Source organism: Acanthopagrus latus, chromosome 19, assembly GCF_904848185.1.
Source record: "Acanthopagrus latus isolate v.2019 chromosome 19, fAcaLat1.1, whole genome shotgun sequence".
In the NCBI taxonomy this organism is placed as follows: Eukaryota; Metazoa; Chordata; class Actinopteri; order Spariformes; family Sparidae; genus Acanthopagrus; species Acanthopagrus latus.
Genome location: NC_051057.1, coordinates 16,473,478 through 16,492,617, shown reverse-complemented (window position 1 = coordinate 16,492,617; position 19,140 = coordinate 16,473,478). Strand labels below are relative to the sequence as shown.

General features: G+C 40.3%; 2 protein-coding genes, 1 long non-coding RNA gene and 1 other non-coding gene across 13 annotated transcripts in view; 2 read left to right on the top strand and 2 right to left on the bottom strand.

Annotated features, from left to right (window-relative positions):
• Nucleotides 1-4,060, bottom strand: part of cacnb2a (calcium channel, voltage-dependent, beta 2a) — a 69,013-nt gene extending 64,953 nt beyond the window's left edge. For 5 of the 8 annotated variants that reach the window (XM_037078518.1, XM_037078520.1, XM_037078529.1 and 2 more), the window contains exons 1-2: nucleotides 3,852-4,060; nucleotides 1,264-1,356 (exon numbers count right to left, since the gene is read on the bottom strand). In XM_037078518.1, the coding sequence (XP_036934413.1) occupies nucleotides 1,264-1,356; nucleotides 3,852-3,917 (159 nt within the window). In that variant the 5' untranslated portion in view covers nucleotides 3,918-4,060. Of the gene's footprint in view, nucleotides 1-1,263; nucleotides 1,357-3,527; nucleotides 3,655-3,851 lie in introns of those variants that run through there. The other 3 variants (XM_037078519.1, XM_037078522.1, XM_037078524.1) reach the window with 3 other exon arrangements.
• Nucleotides 395-466, top strand: trnae-uuc. Its single transcript has one exon. It is a non-coding gene; the product is annotated as a tRNA-Glu (tRNA).
• On the top strand, nucleotides 3,576-4,410 carry LOC119008366. The gene is made up of 2 exons (XR_005071399.1): nucleotides 3,576-3,720; nucleotides 4,060-4,410. It is a non-coding gene; the product is annotated as an uncharacterized LOC119008366 (long non-coding RNA).
• A 4,242-nt stretch (nucleotides 4,411-8,652) lies between these two features.
• On the bottom strand, nucleotides 8,653-18,562 carry LOC119008358 (zinc transporter ZIP12-like). 3 transcript variants are annotated; one of them, XM_037078536.1, is made up of 13 exons: nucleotides 17,904-18,562; nucleotides 16,759-17,061; nucleotides 15,778-16,104; nucleotides 15,493-15,700; nucleotides 14,047-14,189; nucleotides 13,744-13,915; nucleotides 12,528-12,700; nucleotides 12,246-12,401; nucleotides 11,971-12,051; nucleotides 10,347-10,419; nucleotides 10,054-10,212; nucleotides 9,754-9,941; nucleotides 9,086-9,214 (listed from the first exon to the last, which is right to left on the bottom strand). In XM_037078536.1, exons 2-13 carry the CDS (start codon nucleotides 17,008-17,010, stop codon nucleotides 9,086-9,088), a joined length of 2,061 nt encoding a protein of 686 aa, XP_036934431.1. In that variant the 5' UTR covers nucleotides 17,011-17,061; nucleotides 17,904-18,562. The 3 variants fall into 3 exon arrangements, with proteins under 3 accessions (XP_036934430.1, XP_036934432.1, XP_036934431.1); XM_037078535.1 differs by lacking the exon at nucleotides 17,904-18,562 and having other exon boundaries at nucleotides 8,653-9,214; nucleotides 16,759-17,010; XM_037078537.1 differs by lacking the exons at nucleotides 13,744-13,915; nucleotides 14,047-14,189; nucleotides 15,493-15,700; ... (1 more) ...; nucleotides 16,759-17,061; nucleotides 17,904-18,562 and having other exon boundaries at nucleotides 8,653-9,214; nucleotides 12,490-12,618.
• Nucleotides 18,563-19,140: the final 578 nt, after the last annotated feature.

Here is a 19,140-nt window from a genome sequence, read left to right as displayed (position 1 = left end):
CAGATATATCATCCTTGTACCTTGTCATAAACAGAACTATGTTCCTAGTAGAGCTACAAAGAACAGTCAACTGACTGATGAGTCATTCGAAAGAGAATTAATCACCAGCTACTTTGTCAATCGAATGATCATTTTTTAAAGCAAGAATATCAAACATTTTCTTATTCCATCTTCTTAAATCTAAGGATTTGCTGCTTTTCTTTGTCATTTATAATGGAGTTTTTAGGCTTGGGGTTTTTTTCTGAACAAAAGAAGCAATTTAAGGATGTCACTTTAGCCCCGAAAAATTGTGATGATGAGCAATTTTGTTCACATTTTATTGAATAAATCATTAATTGATCAACATCAAAACAATTGGCAGCTTAATCAATGTGCAGCCCATGGCACTATCACATCCCATATGGTCTAGCGGTTAGGATTCCTGGTTTTCACCCAGGCGGCCTGGGTTCAACTCCCGGTATGGGAATTACAGTTTATTAATTGACTCATTGATCTTTAATGTACTCCTCCGTAGGTAAGTGCAGAGAACTTCAAACTGTAAGAGTTTCAGCTGGTGATGTATTCACTTTAAGTGTATGTGATCCTGGAGAAACCTATTGTTGTGGGTCTCTGCCACAAAGGTGAAGTTAAGTACTTTGCCAGGTGTTTATCTGTCTCTCTGTGAATTACAATATAATATAGACAGTGTCACAACTTTTCAAGACGCAGTTATGAAACTTCACAGGTGTTTAGGTGAGATTAAAATGAACGTCAACTTCAAAGATGAGTATGGTTCTAGGAAGGGGGTCAGAAATGGGGGTAACCCCCCAACATTCACAGCCATGGAGACATATGTTGTAGCAAGAACAACCCCTTTTTCGAGTACCTTGCCAGGTGTTTATATGTCCATCTATTTGTCTGTCTGTGGACAGATTTGGTCAACACAATGCAATTATCAAACTTTACAGCTGTATGACTGAGAAATAAATGAGGGCCAAATTTGAATATTGGTGTGTCCAACTCATGAATACCGAGTACTCATATACATATATAATGTAGCAATGACCGCTAAATAGTTATGGGTCAGAAAGTGAACCTGTTGATAGGCATTGTGGTTGGGGGGTTCCCATCACAAGATCGTCTCTATTTTGTCCTTAAATTTATCAGACTGCTGATACTAGAAAGATGTCAATAAATAAAGAAGAGAGAGACAGGGAGGGACATGAATGATGATTCGGATTCAACAAGGACAACTTGAGGTCAAAAGTGTACTGCAATCCTTACCTGGCGTACGAGGCTGTTGGTTGTGGTGTCTGAGGAGGTGCTGCCATCCGAGCCTTTAAACCGGCCTTTTCTTCGGGCTCCTTTGCTGTGAGACTACAGACATGACCATATGCATGTTTTAGTTCCCCCCAACAGTCTAAAACACTAAGATATTGAGTTCACAATGATAGAGAAGCTGCAAATTCTCACACTGGAGAAGTTGCAACCACAGAAAATGTTGCTTAATAAATGACATGCAACTATTTGTCAATTCATGTATTGATCTAGATATGATTAATTAACTCCCAACTATTGTTCTAAGTCATTTTTTAAACATGAAAACAAAACAAATCTCAGGTTGCAGCCTCTAGAATCTGATGTTATGTGGACTGTTCATTCAACAAAGACTCCATGAAAATCCGATGGATATTTATTTGACTTTTTACTGGCATCTTGTAGACTTCTTTATCAGCAGCCAAATACAGTTACTGATTATTTTTCTGTCATCGCACGGATCAAATAAAGGAACATGTTTCAGCTCTAAGTCAGTGCATCTTATCTAATATAAACCTCCTCTGCACTTTCCCAGATAGCCCCCTATGGAATTTTTATAATAAAAACACTAAATAATTTGACAGATATTTTCCAATGATTTGTTGAAGCTGATCTTTGAAATGCGTGTTTTTTTCACTGTGGATCTGTCCCCCGTCTCGGACATTGCAATCACATTATGATGTAAGGCACGTGAGTATTTTCTAATCATAGTTATCCTTTAATGTGTAGACACAGAGCCTGACTGCTAGTTCAATTAGTTAAGTAGAGCATTCAGTGTTTTATTTGAAGTCTGCTACTATGACAGGTATCATGAAAAACAATGATAATCATGTGGGTGGTCTCGAATATGCAAGCTGATATGGTGTAGGCCTGGAAAAGTAATGTACTTAGCTGAAGTGTTCATACAGCATGTGTTGCCAGTAGCAACTGAAAAACAGAAATTCATTTGAAATCGGCCTTTTATTCCAGCCCGTTCCCCCGGGACATGTTAATCATGCATATAAAGAGAGAGAGAGCGACAGAGAGAGATTCAGTTTCTGAGGAGCCGGTCATGTAGAACAGTTTGAGCTGCCCAGAGAGAGTCTGGAGGAACAGGATGAGGTTTAATTAACCCTGATAAAGCCAAACAGAAACATGTTGGACAAATAGACCTCGCTGCATGAGAAAGATAATGTATAATCCATCCTGTTATATTTTACCCGAGGCTTTCTGAACTGGCAGTGGCACAGTGGTGGAAGTACCTAAGTACATTTTTATTCGCCAAATACCATATTGATATTTTATGCTAGTTTTATAACTCTACTCTTCAACATTCCAGGGAATATACAGTATAGTACTTTTACTCCATTACATTTATCAGCAGCGGTTACTTTGCAGATTATGACTCAAGTGGAAGTAACCATGTACACGTTTTACCCAGGTACCATGTTTAAGTACTTCATTGATATGTTATGCTAGTTTATTTCTCTACTTCGCAACTGGCATATATATTCAGCATTATTCTGATTATCGATATTGGTTATTTTCTAATACAATACATTTATTTTATATAGTGCTTTTCAGCTACTCAAAGACGCTTTACAGGTTAAAAAAGAAGTATAAAAACAACACACACTTGAAATAGAAAGACAAGATCTTTCAGATTGCCAATGAAATAAACTAAATACGTTTATAAATGTGCTAATGGTAACACATCACAATTATTAACAATAAAAACAACAGCAATAGAATAATATGAATTAGCAAAGTAACTAGTAACTAAATTTCCAATAAATAAAGTGTGGAGAAGGTATAAAGTAGCAGAAAAATTTATTGGTTTCAAATATCGTTTATCAGTCTCTTTGATTTCAAGTAATCAGTATCAGCCCTGAAAAAATCATATCGGACTGACCCCTGCTACACACGCAAGTATATGTAAAATTAACTTTCACTTCTACTTTTACTTACTTACTTACTGATTTCTTGCCACTAAATTATTTTTGATTGTTGAGTACATGTTATATCAGATACCTTAAAACGTTTACACGTTTACAAAAGTAATAATGCCACAGAATATCTTTACATTTACTCAAGTATGACTGTTGAGGACCAAAATGGTTGACGTTTCATGTAAAAATCCACATAACTTTTCTAATATTTGATGAACATTAACGTTATTAGTTGTACATGAGCAATTTGGTAGATTTAAGATTAAAACATTAAAAACCAGACCAAAAATATTGACATACAACCTGACTTAGACCAACATGAAGCAACATTGAATGGAAACAGCCTCGACGACATTATGGATCAAAATCGACCGTTAACTTTTAAAAAGTGGCTGTGGAGCGCACGCGATGCTCGCGATGTTCCGTAGACGTAATCAGACGTTAATTTAAGCTAGCAGCCACCAAGAGGAAGAGGAAGAGGACAGGTTCAGGTCAGGTGAGTTCAGGTTAAAGGTGAAGACCTGTTTCTTTGGCTTGCTACCTTTTCGTATATACCATAACTGTAACTATAACAAGGTATTACAAGAAGAACCAAAATGTCGGTGTCATTTAAAGTTAACAACTCACTTGCAACATCGGATGCTCCAGCGAATCCATGTGTTTGTCCGGAGAGGATGTGTTATCAACGAACATTACACCATTTGACAAAAGGAAAACTTAAACAAGACCTCTCGGCTCGGACAGGAGCTCCACCTGTGTCGAAGATAGAAGCTGAAGCTCATTTTTCCTTTTTTTCTTTTTCTTGTTTCACTCGGTTGCCGGTTAACGTGAGAAGACAGAGGAAGCCGAGGGTCCGCTTGCTGGGAAGCCCGGCACCGCCAATCTTCAAGTTTTTTTGAGACAGGAGAGTTATAAGGAGGAGCCTGAGCGGAAGAGGTTTGTGAAGCAGTTTTCCTCCAGTTCAGATGGTGATGATGAGTTTGAATTCTCGGATATTATAGCCCTCAGCATCACAGAGCCTCCTCATCAGTGCCCTCCTACCCACACTGACTGAGAGCTCTCCTGCTCCATATGCGCCCTCATCCAACGCCAACACCCCTGCCTTCACACAGCACAAAGGATGGAGATGAATAACAGCTTCACAGCAGATAAACAGTCTGAAAATAAAAAATGGATGGTTCTTAAAGCCTTTTCTCATTGGGGGTGACAGAAAATGAACTAATTTACAGTAGTGGAATGTAACTAAGTAGGAAAATACTTGAGTACAAATTTGAGGTATGTGTACTTTACATGAGTCTCTTATTTTCAAGGCAGTTTTATACAAATGCAGCTGAAAGAATTAGTCAGTTGACTAAAGGCTATTTTGATGGTCATAAAAGTCATTTTCCATATAGAAACATTTCATGGATCCAGCTTCACGTATGTGTGGATTTGCTGCTTTTCTTTTCAGTTGTGTTGAATTTTGAAAGTCCTTCTAGGCTATTAGTTTTGCTAATTTGCAATTAGCTCAAAAGGCACAGTATTATGCGTTAAGTACTTCTACTTTCATAACTTAAGGTAGATTTTCCTGTTTATACCTAACTTTAGTCAGGAAAAAGTTAGTAGTGCTTTTACTTAAAGGATCTGAATGATTTCCTCCATCCACTACAAGGATTTCCTGGAATCTGTTGATACAAATTGAGAAAGTGATGACGAACTGAAGTTTAAATTTAACCCAATTTAATTTTTTGTCATTTGAGGATCACAGTCAATATCTGTGGCTGACTTTTAAACCCAAAATGAGAAGCTGCAACTCTTTTGAGGCTAAAATAAATCAGGTAGATGCTGAACGTTAGATGGTTCCTATACAGGGCTTGTTTTTTTAGTTTTTACATCTCACTTTAGGAAAAACCTTTTTTTACTGGGACAGTTATGACTGGAGCCTTTATTAAAAGTAGTAACACCTGTGCCACTACAGCAAGTCAACATGTGAAACAGGTATAGTAGAGGTAATAAAAACAGCTGAAGATGAAAGTGATATTGGTACACCGATGTATTTGTTTATTGTTGAGCCTGATGCGCAAACACAGTTTTAGACTGTATACCATTTGGTGGTTTGCAAACTGGGTCATCACACCACTGGTTCTCAAAGGGTGGTCTGGAGACCCCTAGGGGTCCCTGGCAGGGTCCCAGGCATAAAGGGGAATAATTTGTTTTCACTGTAATCCATCCATGAGTAACACAAAGGTGGAACATATGACTATGTTGGTCATGTCCGAAAACATGTCAAAGCCGAAAGCTTAACAGATGGGGGTCCATGCTCTAGATTTGTGTCAGTTTAGGAGTCCCTGATGTGAAAAGTTTACGAACCACTGATTTACATTATGAATGAATGGATTATAGCAGTGGTTTCCATATGGTGCATACTGTCCAGGTGTGCCTTGAGAATTTGTTATAACCATAGATTATTATTGAAATATGTAACTATACTGCAAGTGATGAATGAGCACTTAATTTACTATATCCTTTCTTGTAAACATCGCTTCCTAATATAGAGGCGAAATCTATATCCTATATCTATTCCCTCCAAGGAACTAAAAATAATCATATACAAAGTGACTGGATATATGTGTTATGGGGGCATTTTTGCACAGATTAGAATATAGGTATGCCTTGAGAGTTTGCCTTGACCTTTGGTGTACCTTGGACACAAAAAAGTGGTTTGAAAACCACTGGATTAAAGAACATACTTTCATTAATAATTATTCTAGATGAAAAGTTAAACAATTGTTATGATAGTCGCAGATCAAGTGACATTCTGTTTAAACTGATATGAATCATAGAGAGGTAGCAAATCTTCACATTCAACCAGGATGAGTTTACTATTTTCAGCCAACTAATCTATTAATCAGCTCGTTGTTTCAGCTCTAGAATAAAGTGGGATATTCACTAAAACAGAACATTTTCTTGATGGTCATTTGTAACTCCTCAGGTGAGTTAACCACAGAGGTGAATGAAAGGTACTGCACCTACTTAGTGCCTCCTTGACATTCAGGCTAATAGTCCTCTGCAGTGATGAACAGCCACTTGGATTTTGACATGCTTCGATGCACAGCTGCAGCTCAAGTGAGCCCCTTCCTCAGACCAGTTTAAACCACAAGGAGCTCTGAAGGTTTGTTATTCATTGTTGCCCTCTAGTGGGTTTGTATGCATTTGCATTTTAAAGGGCCAATCCACTGATTTCACATATCAAGCCTATGAAAACAGTGGTATAGATTCCTCTATCCCTGGAGGGAGCCTCCAGAGTTGGAAAAATAAAATCACATGACTTCATGTTGTCATCAGGTTTATCTTGGCTTGGAGGTACATTTTTTACAGAAAGCTGATGTTACATGTTACAGGCTGTCAAGTTTGAAAGATGTGGGTATTCACCAGGCACAGATGGTCTTGTGTGGGAGATATGGGAGATGTAGGATCCGCTGTTACTAGATTAATGAACTTCCCTTTTAAAGACTTTATTGCACAAGACTGCCCATCTGAGCACCTCATCGTCACCTAGACTCACTTGAATTTAATATTGCTGCTTTCCATAATGAAATATTGAATATGTGAAACCACAAGTACTTTGATTGGAATGTAACTAGTGCTACACTACCATCACCTATTCTTTGATCCCATGTGGTTTTGTGTGACAACAATAACAGGTGTATGGAATTATTTTCAGTCAAATCAAAGGGACAACACTTTTATATTTCCTGTTTTGTCTTCTCCCATTGTTTCTGTGGGATCTGCTGCCCCGATGACCCTAGAGTTGAACTCTTCTTCTGACAGCTCTCTGATGAGCAAGTGAGGCTACTCAGTGTTCACACCAGCATGGCCCAGATAAAGAGCCCTTCCTTCCTCCATCCTGGCAGCAGTTGCCTTGAAAAGACGCACACCTGCCAAAAAAATGCCTCTTTGGTGCAAAAGAGCAGATTTACACACACAAACCAGTAGGCCTGAAGCTTTCCTGGAAATGCCAAAGGGGGTTGGCATTTCCAAAAAAAACAGCAAAAATGCTAGAATAAGAGAAAACGCGCAGACTTCCTGCTATTGTTTGAACATTACTCGGGAAGTCACTGTAAATGGTGTCAGCTTTTTTCTGATGTGATTGCCAAATAATTTCATGACACGGTCGATACGACTGACTTTGCACTTCCATAGTGAGCGCTGAATTGCAAATTGATATAATCAACATGCATCTAATTACCAACACAAATAAGACAAGTGCTTGACAGCTGTTTGTTCAAAATTTACATAAATATGTTGATGCTGAGTGCTCCAGAATGTAATCACAGCAAGCTGATTAAAAAGAACAAAAAAGTCTTTTAAGCCCACTCATTTTTTGAATATCACAAATCAGATTTTATGTACAAATAAATTGATTTGCTGTGTCTTATTTATCTCATTGTGCTGATGTATTCTTCGTATTCTCTTCTTCCTCCACCTCCTTTCGCAGGCCCACTCTGACCGGTAAAGAGTGTGTGTGCTGTGTGGGCCGGATCGCTCCGGAGTTTTCTGTCTTGCACAGCGAGCATTAGTCACCCAGGTTGGTGGATGAAGAGAACAAGTATCTCAGGTGGGTGGAAGTGCCCTCATATTGGATCACAGAGAGGCCTCAAAAACAAAGAACAATGCCTCTGAGATGAGACACAGAGGGAGAGCAATGTTTATCCAAACAGGGCTTCAAAAATAAATGTGTTTCAGAGCAGCTTATGTCTAACAAAGAGATATTAATCCTTTCTTTGCACCTAATGTAAGAGTTTATCGTAACGGCAATCAGGTTTTTATATTTATTGTTCAAATTAATTTTATGCACTATTTTATGGGTTTGTAATATTCTATACATTTTCAAAGACATTTCCTGGAAAGCACTGAGTGATTTTGTACATGTATAACAAGAGAATTATCAAACCCTTGAAATAAAGACTTTAAATGTGCAATATGTAAGACTTGGCCACTTCAAATTCATACTCAAAAACAAAAAGGAGGAAAATATCACCATTGTAACTGCAAAGTGCCGCTAACTGTAGCTGTTACCTCAGTTAGCTGTGCAGCTAGTGGTTCAGACTGGGTGCTTAGGGATCAGAGGAGGGTTGATGTTTGCATCACTAAGACGGAAGCTTTGTGTAATTTTTCAACCTGGCCAGGCTGGGGATAGCTGGTTAGCATGCTAATCAGATATCTCTGCAAGACAGAGCGTAGATCTGTTCACATTCTGTTGATCATTTTCGTTAATTTTTTAAAGTTTTCATCTCAGGTTATTACATATTGCACCTTTAATGAGAGACTGACTTAAAGGTAAAGTTGAAAATGGAAATTCAGTCATTAAGGTGACTTTTCAAATTACACATAACCCTCTAAGCATTAGGACACTGACAAAAATATACTATACACAAAACAAAACAAGTAGATTTACAATAGTTTATATTTTGTTGACAAGAAATTACTTCAAAATCAAATGATTTGAGTGTTCGAGGCGACACAAATGGCTGACAGAACAACAAATATGCACAACTGTATCTGATGCTTCCAAATAGGGCCGTTAGAGTTATTCATTGTCCAGATATAGTCACCAATAAAACCTAACATACAAAAATAATCAAAGTATAAAAAAGAGGATTCATACAGCTGACTAACATTTATCATCCAGTGCGGACACTACAAAACCATAAATACTCATTGACCAAACGTGACTTGTTAAAACATTCTGGTTGTGCACATTAACACTTGAATGTGTAGAGAGCAGAAAAAGTCAACAGCACTAGAAAACAAGTCAGCCTTTGCTTCAGCTCAACCCTGTGATGTGAGCAGAGATACTGTACATTACGTACACTGCACACTTAGAATTTGAGTTCATGTTCAAAGAGTGCGAGGAGCAGGAGACAGGCCCAACCCATCAAAAGGCCAAGGTTCTGCAGGAGAAACATGAGACACGGTCTGTCGGTCTTTACTCGATTCATCTCTGGGAGCTGGAAAAAGAAAGAAATAAAGAGTAGAACTTTAGAATTATTGGTTAGAATGAGGATTTCTTTTTTTTTTTTAAGAAAAAGCTGATATTCAGTATTTTTGCTATCGTCAAGAAATGACGTGTTAATCCGTCTCTTAAAGGGACAGTACACCCACAATCAAAATACATTTCTTGGAACTAGATGACATTCAGATTGTGGTGCTCAAAGTGCCAAAAAGGACACCTAAAAATGTGTCTTTCCAGAAATCATGACCTGGACACATGAGACATCCACAGACCTTGTGATCAGTTACGTGTAGGAACTATTTTATACCTACCAAACTGCACCAACATGGATGAGAGGTTAGCCAACTAAGCTAGCTGCCTTTACAGGAGGACGCCATAGATGTTTAGATAACAGGCTGCACTGTCATATGCACAAGCTAAAGGGCCACACATGAATTTGTGAATCCAGCTGCCACATACGATGAATTACTTGTGTGGGATTTGCTTGCAAAAAGATATTGTTACAAGCCTCATTCTTTAATAAGGCCGCCTTACCATTTCTACCAGTGACAAATATAGGAAAATGCCAGCAGTAACAGTGAAGATCCATTGCTGCACCTCCATCTCTGAAGACACAAACAGTCCGATGTAGAGGCCCATGAAGGCCGTCAAAGCGCTCAGAAAGTTCATTAGCACAGCGGTCTTCACTGAGAGTCCAGAACTGAGCAACACCGCAAAGTCCCCTTTGAGACAGAAAGCAGAGAAAAGATAAATCTCCAGTCAATCTGAGAGTTTCCTGTCCTTAGCCAAAAAAACAACAAAAGCATTCCCATAGTGAGCAACATGAACTCTAACCCATCTCGTGAGGGATCTCGTGGCACAGGATGGCCACGGTGGTCGCCATGCCAGTCTCAGCTGAAGAGGAGAATGCCGCCCCAACAACCAGGCCATCGGCAAAGTTATGAAGGCTGTCTCCAACGATTACCATCACAGCCAGCAGGGGAACCCCTTGTCCTGGGAGCACAAAGGGAGCCTGTGTCATTACAGCTCATCCCCAGACCATGACAATTAATCAGCCATGCCAGGCAATTAATTACAAAGAACATCACAATCAGCTGTTTTCTGCAGCTCGTATTGACGCAGCTTACTCTGATGTGAAGGCCTCCTTGTGTCTGTGAGCTCAGGAGATACTTCCGTGCACTCCGAGTCATCCACTGGTCCCTGCAGGACACAGATGATTATTCATAGCACAGATTGAACCCACTTAACCTTTGAGATAATTTGAGATATTAAATATGGGCAAATCAAAGGGGCCTGGATGAGACAAAGGCAACAGGACATTTTATGCACCCAAGAGTAAACAGGTCTCAGTCTGTAGTTTACAAAAAACATTCTTTCCACTTGCCTGACCCGTATTACATTCTAGTTTTGAAGTATACATTCAACTGTACACGATTCAACACAATCATGAAGAGCATTTTGAATGATTCAATACTTCTCATTCTCCAACATCCTACATGCTCTGTTCCTTCACTCCCTCCCACACCACTCTTCATTGCCTGTTATATAACAGCAGCAAAGGAAAATTGATTTAACTCTGTTTCAGTCAGTTTTTATAAAATGTAAACATGGATTCAATGGATTCATAGAGTCTTTGATCTACAGTATGTGTGCTCAGAGATCTTTTGAAGAATTGCTTAGTTTACTGTAACATCCGTTTCTAAGCTGTTGTATATGTGTGCAAAAGAAAAGATTTCCAAAATCGTGCTGTAATTGGTTGTTCTCCTGTTAACAGTGCCCTCTAGCAGAACTCCACTGTTTATAAGTGCATTAGTGGTTTCTTGATGCCTGGGTGGAGGAGTACTGTGGGAGTGAAGCATCAACGGAAAGATTAAACCACATTGATTCTAGTTACTCCACAGTGGTGCAGCACAGAAAACACAATATTTACCAAGTGTGTTAATTTAGATGCTACTGCATCTGCTTCTTGTTTTTGGGGTGAAGAAAACGAAGAAAACTACACAAAGTAGGAATTGAACTTGACAGTAACAGAGGACAGTGTGATTTCATAGTATTACAACGAAATATGATGCTGTACTGTAATAATGGATCAATTTCTCAAGAAGCCAGTTCTACATCACTGAAGTCAGTCCCCTTTCTGGAAGTAAGTCTTTCACAGTGGGCCAATGTTACTTTCCCTTTTAGCTATGCTTATTGCTGCTGTATGTAATGATATGACGTCGTCATGTCAAAAAGTTGGACTATTGCCTTCATCACAATTACATTTAAAAACAAAAAAAAAACACCCCTTAGGGGAAAATGGCAACATCCCGCGACCCTCACGGATAAGCAGAAAGAAAACAAAACGAAACAAAAAAAAAACATATTTAAACTTAAACTTGTATTATCGTGAAGGATACACCTGTACCTGTGTTCACCCGGATTTATATTAATATCAACATATTCAGTAAATCAAAACATAGCAATATCGATTTTCCTCATATCCCAGATGCACCATCAGACAAAAAAGGAAACCAATAATGCAGAAGTAATACATCTCATGTATATGTGTTTTCTTTTCTCTCGTAGGCCATTTGATGTGTGGCCCTCTTGAAATGTTTTGATGTTTAAGTTCCAGGAACTGCCTCGTCATGTTCCCTACGTGTCCTCTCTAAAGCAAATAACCGGGGAGATGATTGAAATCTGGTTTTGCTGCCAAGAACATGAAGTTAAAAAACATTGCAGTTGAGTCAGGGCAGTGATGACACTCACCAGCTGTATGGTGGAGATGGACTTGCCCCTCTGCGACTGACCATTGCAGTGGAGCTCTAAGGGAAGGTCACCAGAGTGACCCTGTAGACAAAAGAAAGTCATGAGACTGTTTTTGCTCAACAGTCAGCTCAGATAACTTGCTTGTTCATGGAAAACTGTAAAAGTTCAACCCCTGGCTAGATAAAGAAAATCTGCACCAACTTTTCCTTCTTTTTTTCCTTCTTTTTTCCCTGCGTCATTAAATTGGTAGAGGCTACAAAGATCTAAACTCTTACATGGCCATGAGAAGGGAGCAAAAAGGAAAATATTCTCTCAATAAGGAAAAAGCCGTAGATCCCTGCAATCATGCCCAGAATCTTCCACAGATACTCCTTTCCTTCTGTGTAGTGTTGGTCATCATGACTGTGAGTGTCATCGTGGAGACCGAGGATCTCCAAAGGAGACAAAGAAGGAAGTGATTAGACAATTACTCAAGCGTCAACACAGACTATTTTTAAACATGTATGGCGCTTGACTCACAATTACAGAGGATGGTGCAGTGGCTCTGTGTCCTATACCTGTGGTATGAGGTGCAGGAGGGCATCTCCTGAGAGGGTTCCTACTGCCAGGCCCACAAACAGCTGTAGGATGAGTGTGTAGGTTTCCTGGCAGGAGTTGAAGAAGATCAGACAGATACCGAGCATGGAGCCCAACGTGATGAGCAGGACAGCAGCTGTGCTGTAGCCATATTCTGTAGAGGGGAGAGAGTTTAGAGAGTTTAAGGTCCTGACACATCAGAACTAGCTGCAACAAAGGCTGACTGTTGTGTTGCCTCACATCTCCTGTGTCTCAGCTAAAAAACTACACTTGAACACACACACTGAATAGAGTATAGCTGGAGGCCAAAAACTTCCCTGCGGACGTTATGTTAAGCAGCATTTTTGGCACCATTCTTGCTAATTTAGCTGCTTCTAATGTCTGATAAAAAGTTGCAAATGGCCCAGGTAAAGAGACATCGGAGAAAATAAGGATAAACAATGCTAAATGAGTGAAATCATGAATACCACTATGATGGGCTGCCACTGATTCTATATTCTCACCCGCAAAAATACACCAATAAGGTCTGTGCAGTGTCAACAGGGCAGTACACACCTTACCTAGGAGAGCCCCGGATGCATACCAACTACCCTGACAATGCCAGATAGACAAATGTCACACAAATATTAAAGGGAACGTGCTCCCTTTCATTCAGAATGTTATATAGCTTTTTTGTGGATGTAATATATTCGAAGTTCAAGCCCAAAGTCCACACCAATGGGAGTCACCCACAATGCCTTCTCTGAGGTCCAGCTGTTACTTTCGAAACTCACCTACGTCACTATGTAACACAACACCACCACCTGCTAGAGGGCCATCCTCCACCTAGGTGAAAGCCCATCTCAGTGTCTGCTGTTACCAAGATGTGAGCGTTAAAAGCTAAAAAGACAGCTTGCACTGTAAACTGTAAATAAGTGTGAAACCAGTGGACAGTTTTAACAAGACAAGAGGGCATGCACAAAGCTAAGAACTACGGACTGAAACTGCACTGTCGTTCAACACAAAAGTGGTGTACTCTCATCTAAAAATGTCAGGACCAATTTCTTACTAACTTATTGTTTATGGACAATTGCCTAGTGTCTCTACAGTGAATGGAAAAAAAGTATTGAATTGAGCAGTTACTTCACAAGCTCAAGAAATGGGAAAACATCCTCCAAAATGTTCCTCCAAAAAGTCAATAATTAGATGATGTCTTACTCTCGAGAGCAGTGGGCAGAGATCCTCTTCTTTTTTGCTCTGCAGAATCACAGGCATTGCCTAGCAACTGCTGAATGATGGCTGGGCAAATTTGTCTGAAGTGCTCCTTGGAAATTGGCAAATGAGGATTCAGAGAAAAAATATCCACCAGCTGATTGGCTGAAAAACATACCTAATTAGAAACAAAGGAAAGGACATATGTGTGGATGAGTAGGATTGTCTTGAAATCAAACCAGCATGCAGTTCACAGCAATTTTGTCATGGTTTTTGTAATCATCAGTACGTGCTTTGCCTCAGCCTCACCTGTGCCCAGTCTCGATTTAGTCCTCGGGATTCATGGTTGCAGCAATCTGATGAGCTCCCTGTGATGCTCCGCCTCTTCCTGTTGTGAGAGTGTGTCGCTCCTACCTGTCCTACTCCCAGCTGATGAAGCAACTCCTCCAAATCTGAGCAAAAAAATCATTGCGTCATGACACCAGGTCGGATTCAACCAAATGAGTCTGTTTGGTGAAACACAACTTGAGAAAAGAGCTAAATATATGTTCGCAAATCCAACAGAAATGCAGATGACTGATAACAGAAGAGTAATGAAGTTCAATACAGCACCAAGGTTTTGGATTGCGTCTGCTGGCTTCCTGTATTAAGCAGTGTACCTGATACATATTTGAAACGTCTCTTTAAAAACCCAGACTATTGAAAATCATTTAGGAGGGTTGCTTACTCTGTCATGCATGATGACTCATACCTCCTATTCAGTGGTAGCAAGAGGAAACCCTATAAAATTAGAATTGAACTAGAGAAGCTATTGATTACAGCTGCTGTAATCAGTATTTTTATAATGATAACGGATCAAATGACTTTTTGTAATGGAAAGATGTTGCTCATTATGACGAAACAACAGAGAATTATCACCTGACTCTGAACTTTGTCTTCAGTCAGTTGAACTTCATAGCTTCTTTAACCTCTTTGTTTTGGTTTTAGGGCTGCCATCTTAGCTTTTCTGGTCACATTTGGCAAAACTATCAGATGCTTTAAGACTAACTCCACATTGAGTACTCTGGTGGCTAGAATGACACATTAAGCAAGACATTTCCCTCAGGAATTGGAAGAGACCAAAAACAGAGCTAAAAGACAGTGAATATTGGATATAAATTGTCAGTTTCAGCTGCCTCAAGTGTCAAAAATAATTTATGGGAAATTGAAAAAAACACATAGAAGGTAGGATTATGAAAAATAAAATGTAATTGTTTCATTTTTTATGTAGCTGTGGTCAGGGAGAAATCGTATATAAGCATATGACCACATCAGAAGTTTGATCATTTACATGAATCCATTTAGAAGTTAGGCGCCTTTTGGTTACAGCAACAGGTTATAATTACTATACAGTTAACAGGAACCCTCTCTGCCACCAGCCTTTTTGCCAGTTGGTATGAGCAGCTAATCACCTGTCTTTTGGCTCATCACCAATTCTTCCATGAAGTCTCAGTTAATTCATTTGGAAGTCATGCACATTTTTGAATTATACCTCTTCCATCGCCATGCTCTCTTTATCCAATTGGCAGGGATACATAAACAAACCTCAACAAACACTCACACTTAGACTTCATGCCAAATATCAGCCACCTAAGGTGATACCTCTGGTCATAAATGGTTGGGAAATTTTGGAGACAGACAGAGCGAGCTATAGAGCTTCTGTTTACAGCTAAAAAGTAGAGTGTTTAAATGTGCCAACTATGTGTTGGAACTTACCCATTATCTGCAGGTTAGTGGTGCGATTTAAGGACTGAAATATGTAATCGGTAAAGAAAGCAGGAGACGGAAGGTTCCTCTGTCTGAAACAGTGGCCCTGCAGGATATGGCTGATGATGGCTGCGGCCAGTTTGGGCACAGAAGACACACCAACACCTGGATCTTCTTGCACACCAACATCTTGAAAGAGGCCACTGACATCAATACACTGTGGAATGAAAGATTAAATGATCATGTCTGGATGTGCAGCTGTCAAGAAAGATTTCCCAAATAAAATCCCCTTACTTGCAAGTCAGATGAGGCATCTTGTTTGGAGGGGTCATAGTGCTGGTTGATAATCTGCAGAATGCTTTCTGTTTCGCTCGATGATAGGAAGAGGCTGTTCTCAGCTGGGTGTAGATTGGTGAGGGCCAAAAGGTAGAACTGATGGTTCCCAAAGGATGAGGAGGAGGAGGTTAGGGAGGAAGGAGAGGCAGCATTTGACACACACAGGTCCTCTAGGTTAATTATGTAGTACAGCAGAACAGTGGAGATCCGCTGGTATTCCTCCCAAGAGAGGTAAGCCTTCCCATCATCCTCGAGTACAGAGAGAGCTACGTCTGGTGTTAGGCACTGCAAGAACAGGTAAGAAGAAGAGAACCATTTTGGGCAGATTTTAAGAATAGGTAGTTACCAGGTCATATCTTCCTAATTTGTCTCTGCATTCAGTGTATTCATTCACTGTGCCTCCTAGAAAAGCTTTGTGCTGCTGTTTGTGTTTGGTGAGGGGAATACAAGCCCAATTAGAGCCACACAACAGCTTGAGAGAGTGGAGCACTGTTCCTTGCTCTCTTCATTTTTAACTCTCACGACCAAAGCTTGACACATACGTATAATCCTCTTGTCAGCCTGCCTGCACAAACATGTGAAGTACCTAAAACTCCACTCTGTGGAGTTTATTATGTAAAACTGAGGGATGTCTAAAGCCACTCAGCATGAATGCCCCGTAGGGGTCAAGTTCTTAAGCCTCCGCATTCAATCACATTCCAGCCATAACAAGTATGTTTCTAAGTATAAGCAGGCAGGACTGGGATGAATACATAATTAGTACTAAAAGTTGCTCAATTTATCATGTAGTGATACTTAAGTATGATGTTAAAGGTCCAATTTGTGTGAAACATGATTTTTGAGTCTCATTTCCTAAATACTGATGCTTTTGGAACCAACAATCCTAAAGCATCACTGATTGAGTTGGGAATTCTTATTTAGTGGAGGTGTAGACCGTACCTTGTCACAGATGCCCTGAGATGTAGCCGTTCGCTCTGCACAGTGCACTGCCCTGAGGAGTTTAGCGATCAGGATACCGGTGTGGTTCTTTTGGAGCTGTGGCTCTTCGTCGGTACGTAAGGGCAAATCCAAAGCCCTGAGAACCTCCTGCAGGTACCCCCGCTCCTGCCCTTTAACCTCCAGCACCCTCCCCAGAAGACAAACACGTAGAAGCAGCAGCAACAAAGTGGGAGCCCTGCTCCTGAAGTGCATGTTCCTACCAAGGCTGTCCGACTACCTCACGCTCCCAGGACTGGCTTAGGACTTGAGACAACGTGAAGATGATAGAGAGAAAACACAAACATGCAAAGTGAGAGAGAAGTTTGTTCCAAGGTGAACAAGTAGGGAGAGAACAGAAAGCTTCTAGAGATGAGGAGCTGTGGGAGGTGTTAATAATAGGTACGCCTGATCTGGTGGAGGACCAGAGACTCAGTGGGCACCCCTCAGCTGAACCAGCCCTTACAGTGCCGAATGGTCAACCAAAGCCTGGGCCCCTCAGTCCACAACAAAAGGATTAGCAAGTGAGAGAGCACAGGGGCAGGGAGAAGGGGGCATGAAGGGGGAGACAGTGGAGAAAATAATTAGTATTGAACAGAACTAGGGAGTGGGGAAAAGCTACAATTAATGAAAAGCAGCAGCTCACAGACGGAGAGCCACATCTTAATGCTCCTGGAGCGCGGAGGTCACTGGAAATGCCTCATCTATCATTTTTGTAACACTGAAGAATGTTTTGAAAAGTGTATGCTTTCATTATGGTATAAGTATAGAATACGTTTCATTATTTAACAGCATCAATTGTTAAGGAACAAGACAGGAGCTGGTTTGAGTGAATTCATGCTGTCTGTTGACTGCAAGCCCCAGAGCTCCCCAATGCATAAAGCACTGGGGACATTTGAATCAAAAGGTTTCTTATTCTGTATGATCTCTGAGTCATCAGAGATCAAACATGCAGCGCAAAACATGCCAAGCTTTCTCGCAACATTTTCCAACATCCTCCCACACCGTGGACCCGGCAGGTCAAACCGACTGCGCAATAAGAGGACAAAAGCTGCAGTAATACCTGAGATAGAATGGATGAGAAAGCTTAACAGATGAACCGGGCCTACCGTTATCCCCTCTGCTCCTCTCAGCCGCTATCAACTAGGTTTGTTTTCCTCCTCCGGTTGGATAAACAAAAGATCTGGAACTTGCTTGGGTAGAATTCTTGGGCATTGGCGCTGCTGTTAAAACCCTCTTACGAGAAGTAAGAGTTGAGTAAGCTCCTGAGGATTAGCTGCGACAGCCTTAGAGGGCTGTTGTTGCCATGGAGAGTACTGCCTCATTTTCAACATTAGGTAAAAGGGGTGGCCCGCAGTTAGTAGGGGTGATTGAGCGGCGGATACCTGACAGACTAATATTTTGAAAAGTCTGCATTAATCATTTATGACTGTACGTAAAATCACCAGACAAAAACAGATGTGATGGTTTCCCCCTTGTGCCACATTGGAATCTGATTTAATTATCTTATATATACAAAAAAAACTAAATAGCATCTTGTTATTCCAGGCAAATCTGCTGTGTACCTACATCATATCAGCAGTAATGTGAAAGAGCTACAAAATACAAAGACACATTATTTGAGAACAGTTTGTGATCAAAAGTGAATAAAGCTGTAGGATCATTGCCAAGTCATTAGAGAAAGGGTTTTGTGTGTGCTATGGTATGTGAAATGATGCAAAAATGTCACAGGGACATGCTGCCCCCTCCTCCCTTGTTCACTCGGATGAATATACTGTCACATGGATATTTAAGGTTGGCCAAACAACAACTATTTCCGTAAGTTTCCAAGAAATGTTGGCAAGAGGACACAGGGAGCAAGCATCCCCATCTCACTCTTACTTTGGAGCCTGACAGGCAGCAATATAAAGTATCCCATAATTACCCCTGTTATGACAATATTATATCTTTGAAAAATAGGGCTATGTTTTGCTCCAAATTGTTCGATTTGGAGACTTTTTTGTTCGAAATTTTGCCTTTTTTTTAAGTCATAAAGACATGTTAGCTGCTTTACTCTGGGGAAAGCAATGTCACAGAAATATGAATCTCCACAACTACTGGACAGATTGCTGTGTATTTCGGTAGAGATATCATGGTTTATGGTTCCCAGAGGATGACGGGCTTTGGTCCTCATCTGACTGGTACAGATATTCTTGGTCCCCAGAAGATGATGAATGCTGAGTTTGTTGTTCCCCTGACTTTTCATTGAGCACGACTATGAGGAGGAAGTTTTTGGATTTTAGTCAAATGTCTTGTCACAGCCATTGAACTGATTGCCACTATCTGGTGATCTGCTGACTTCTGATC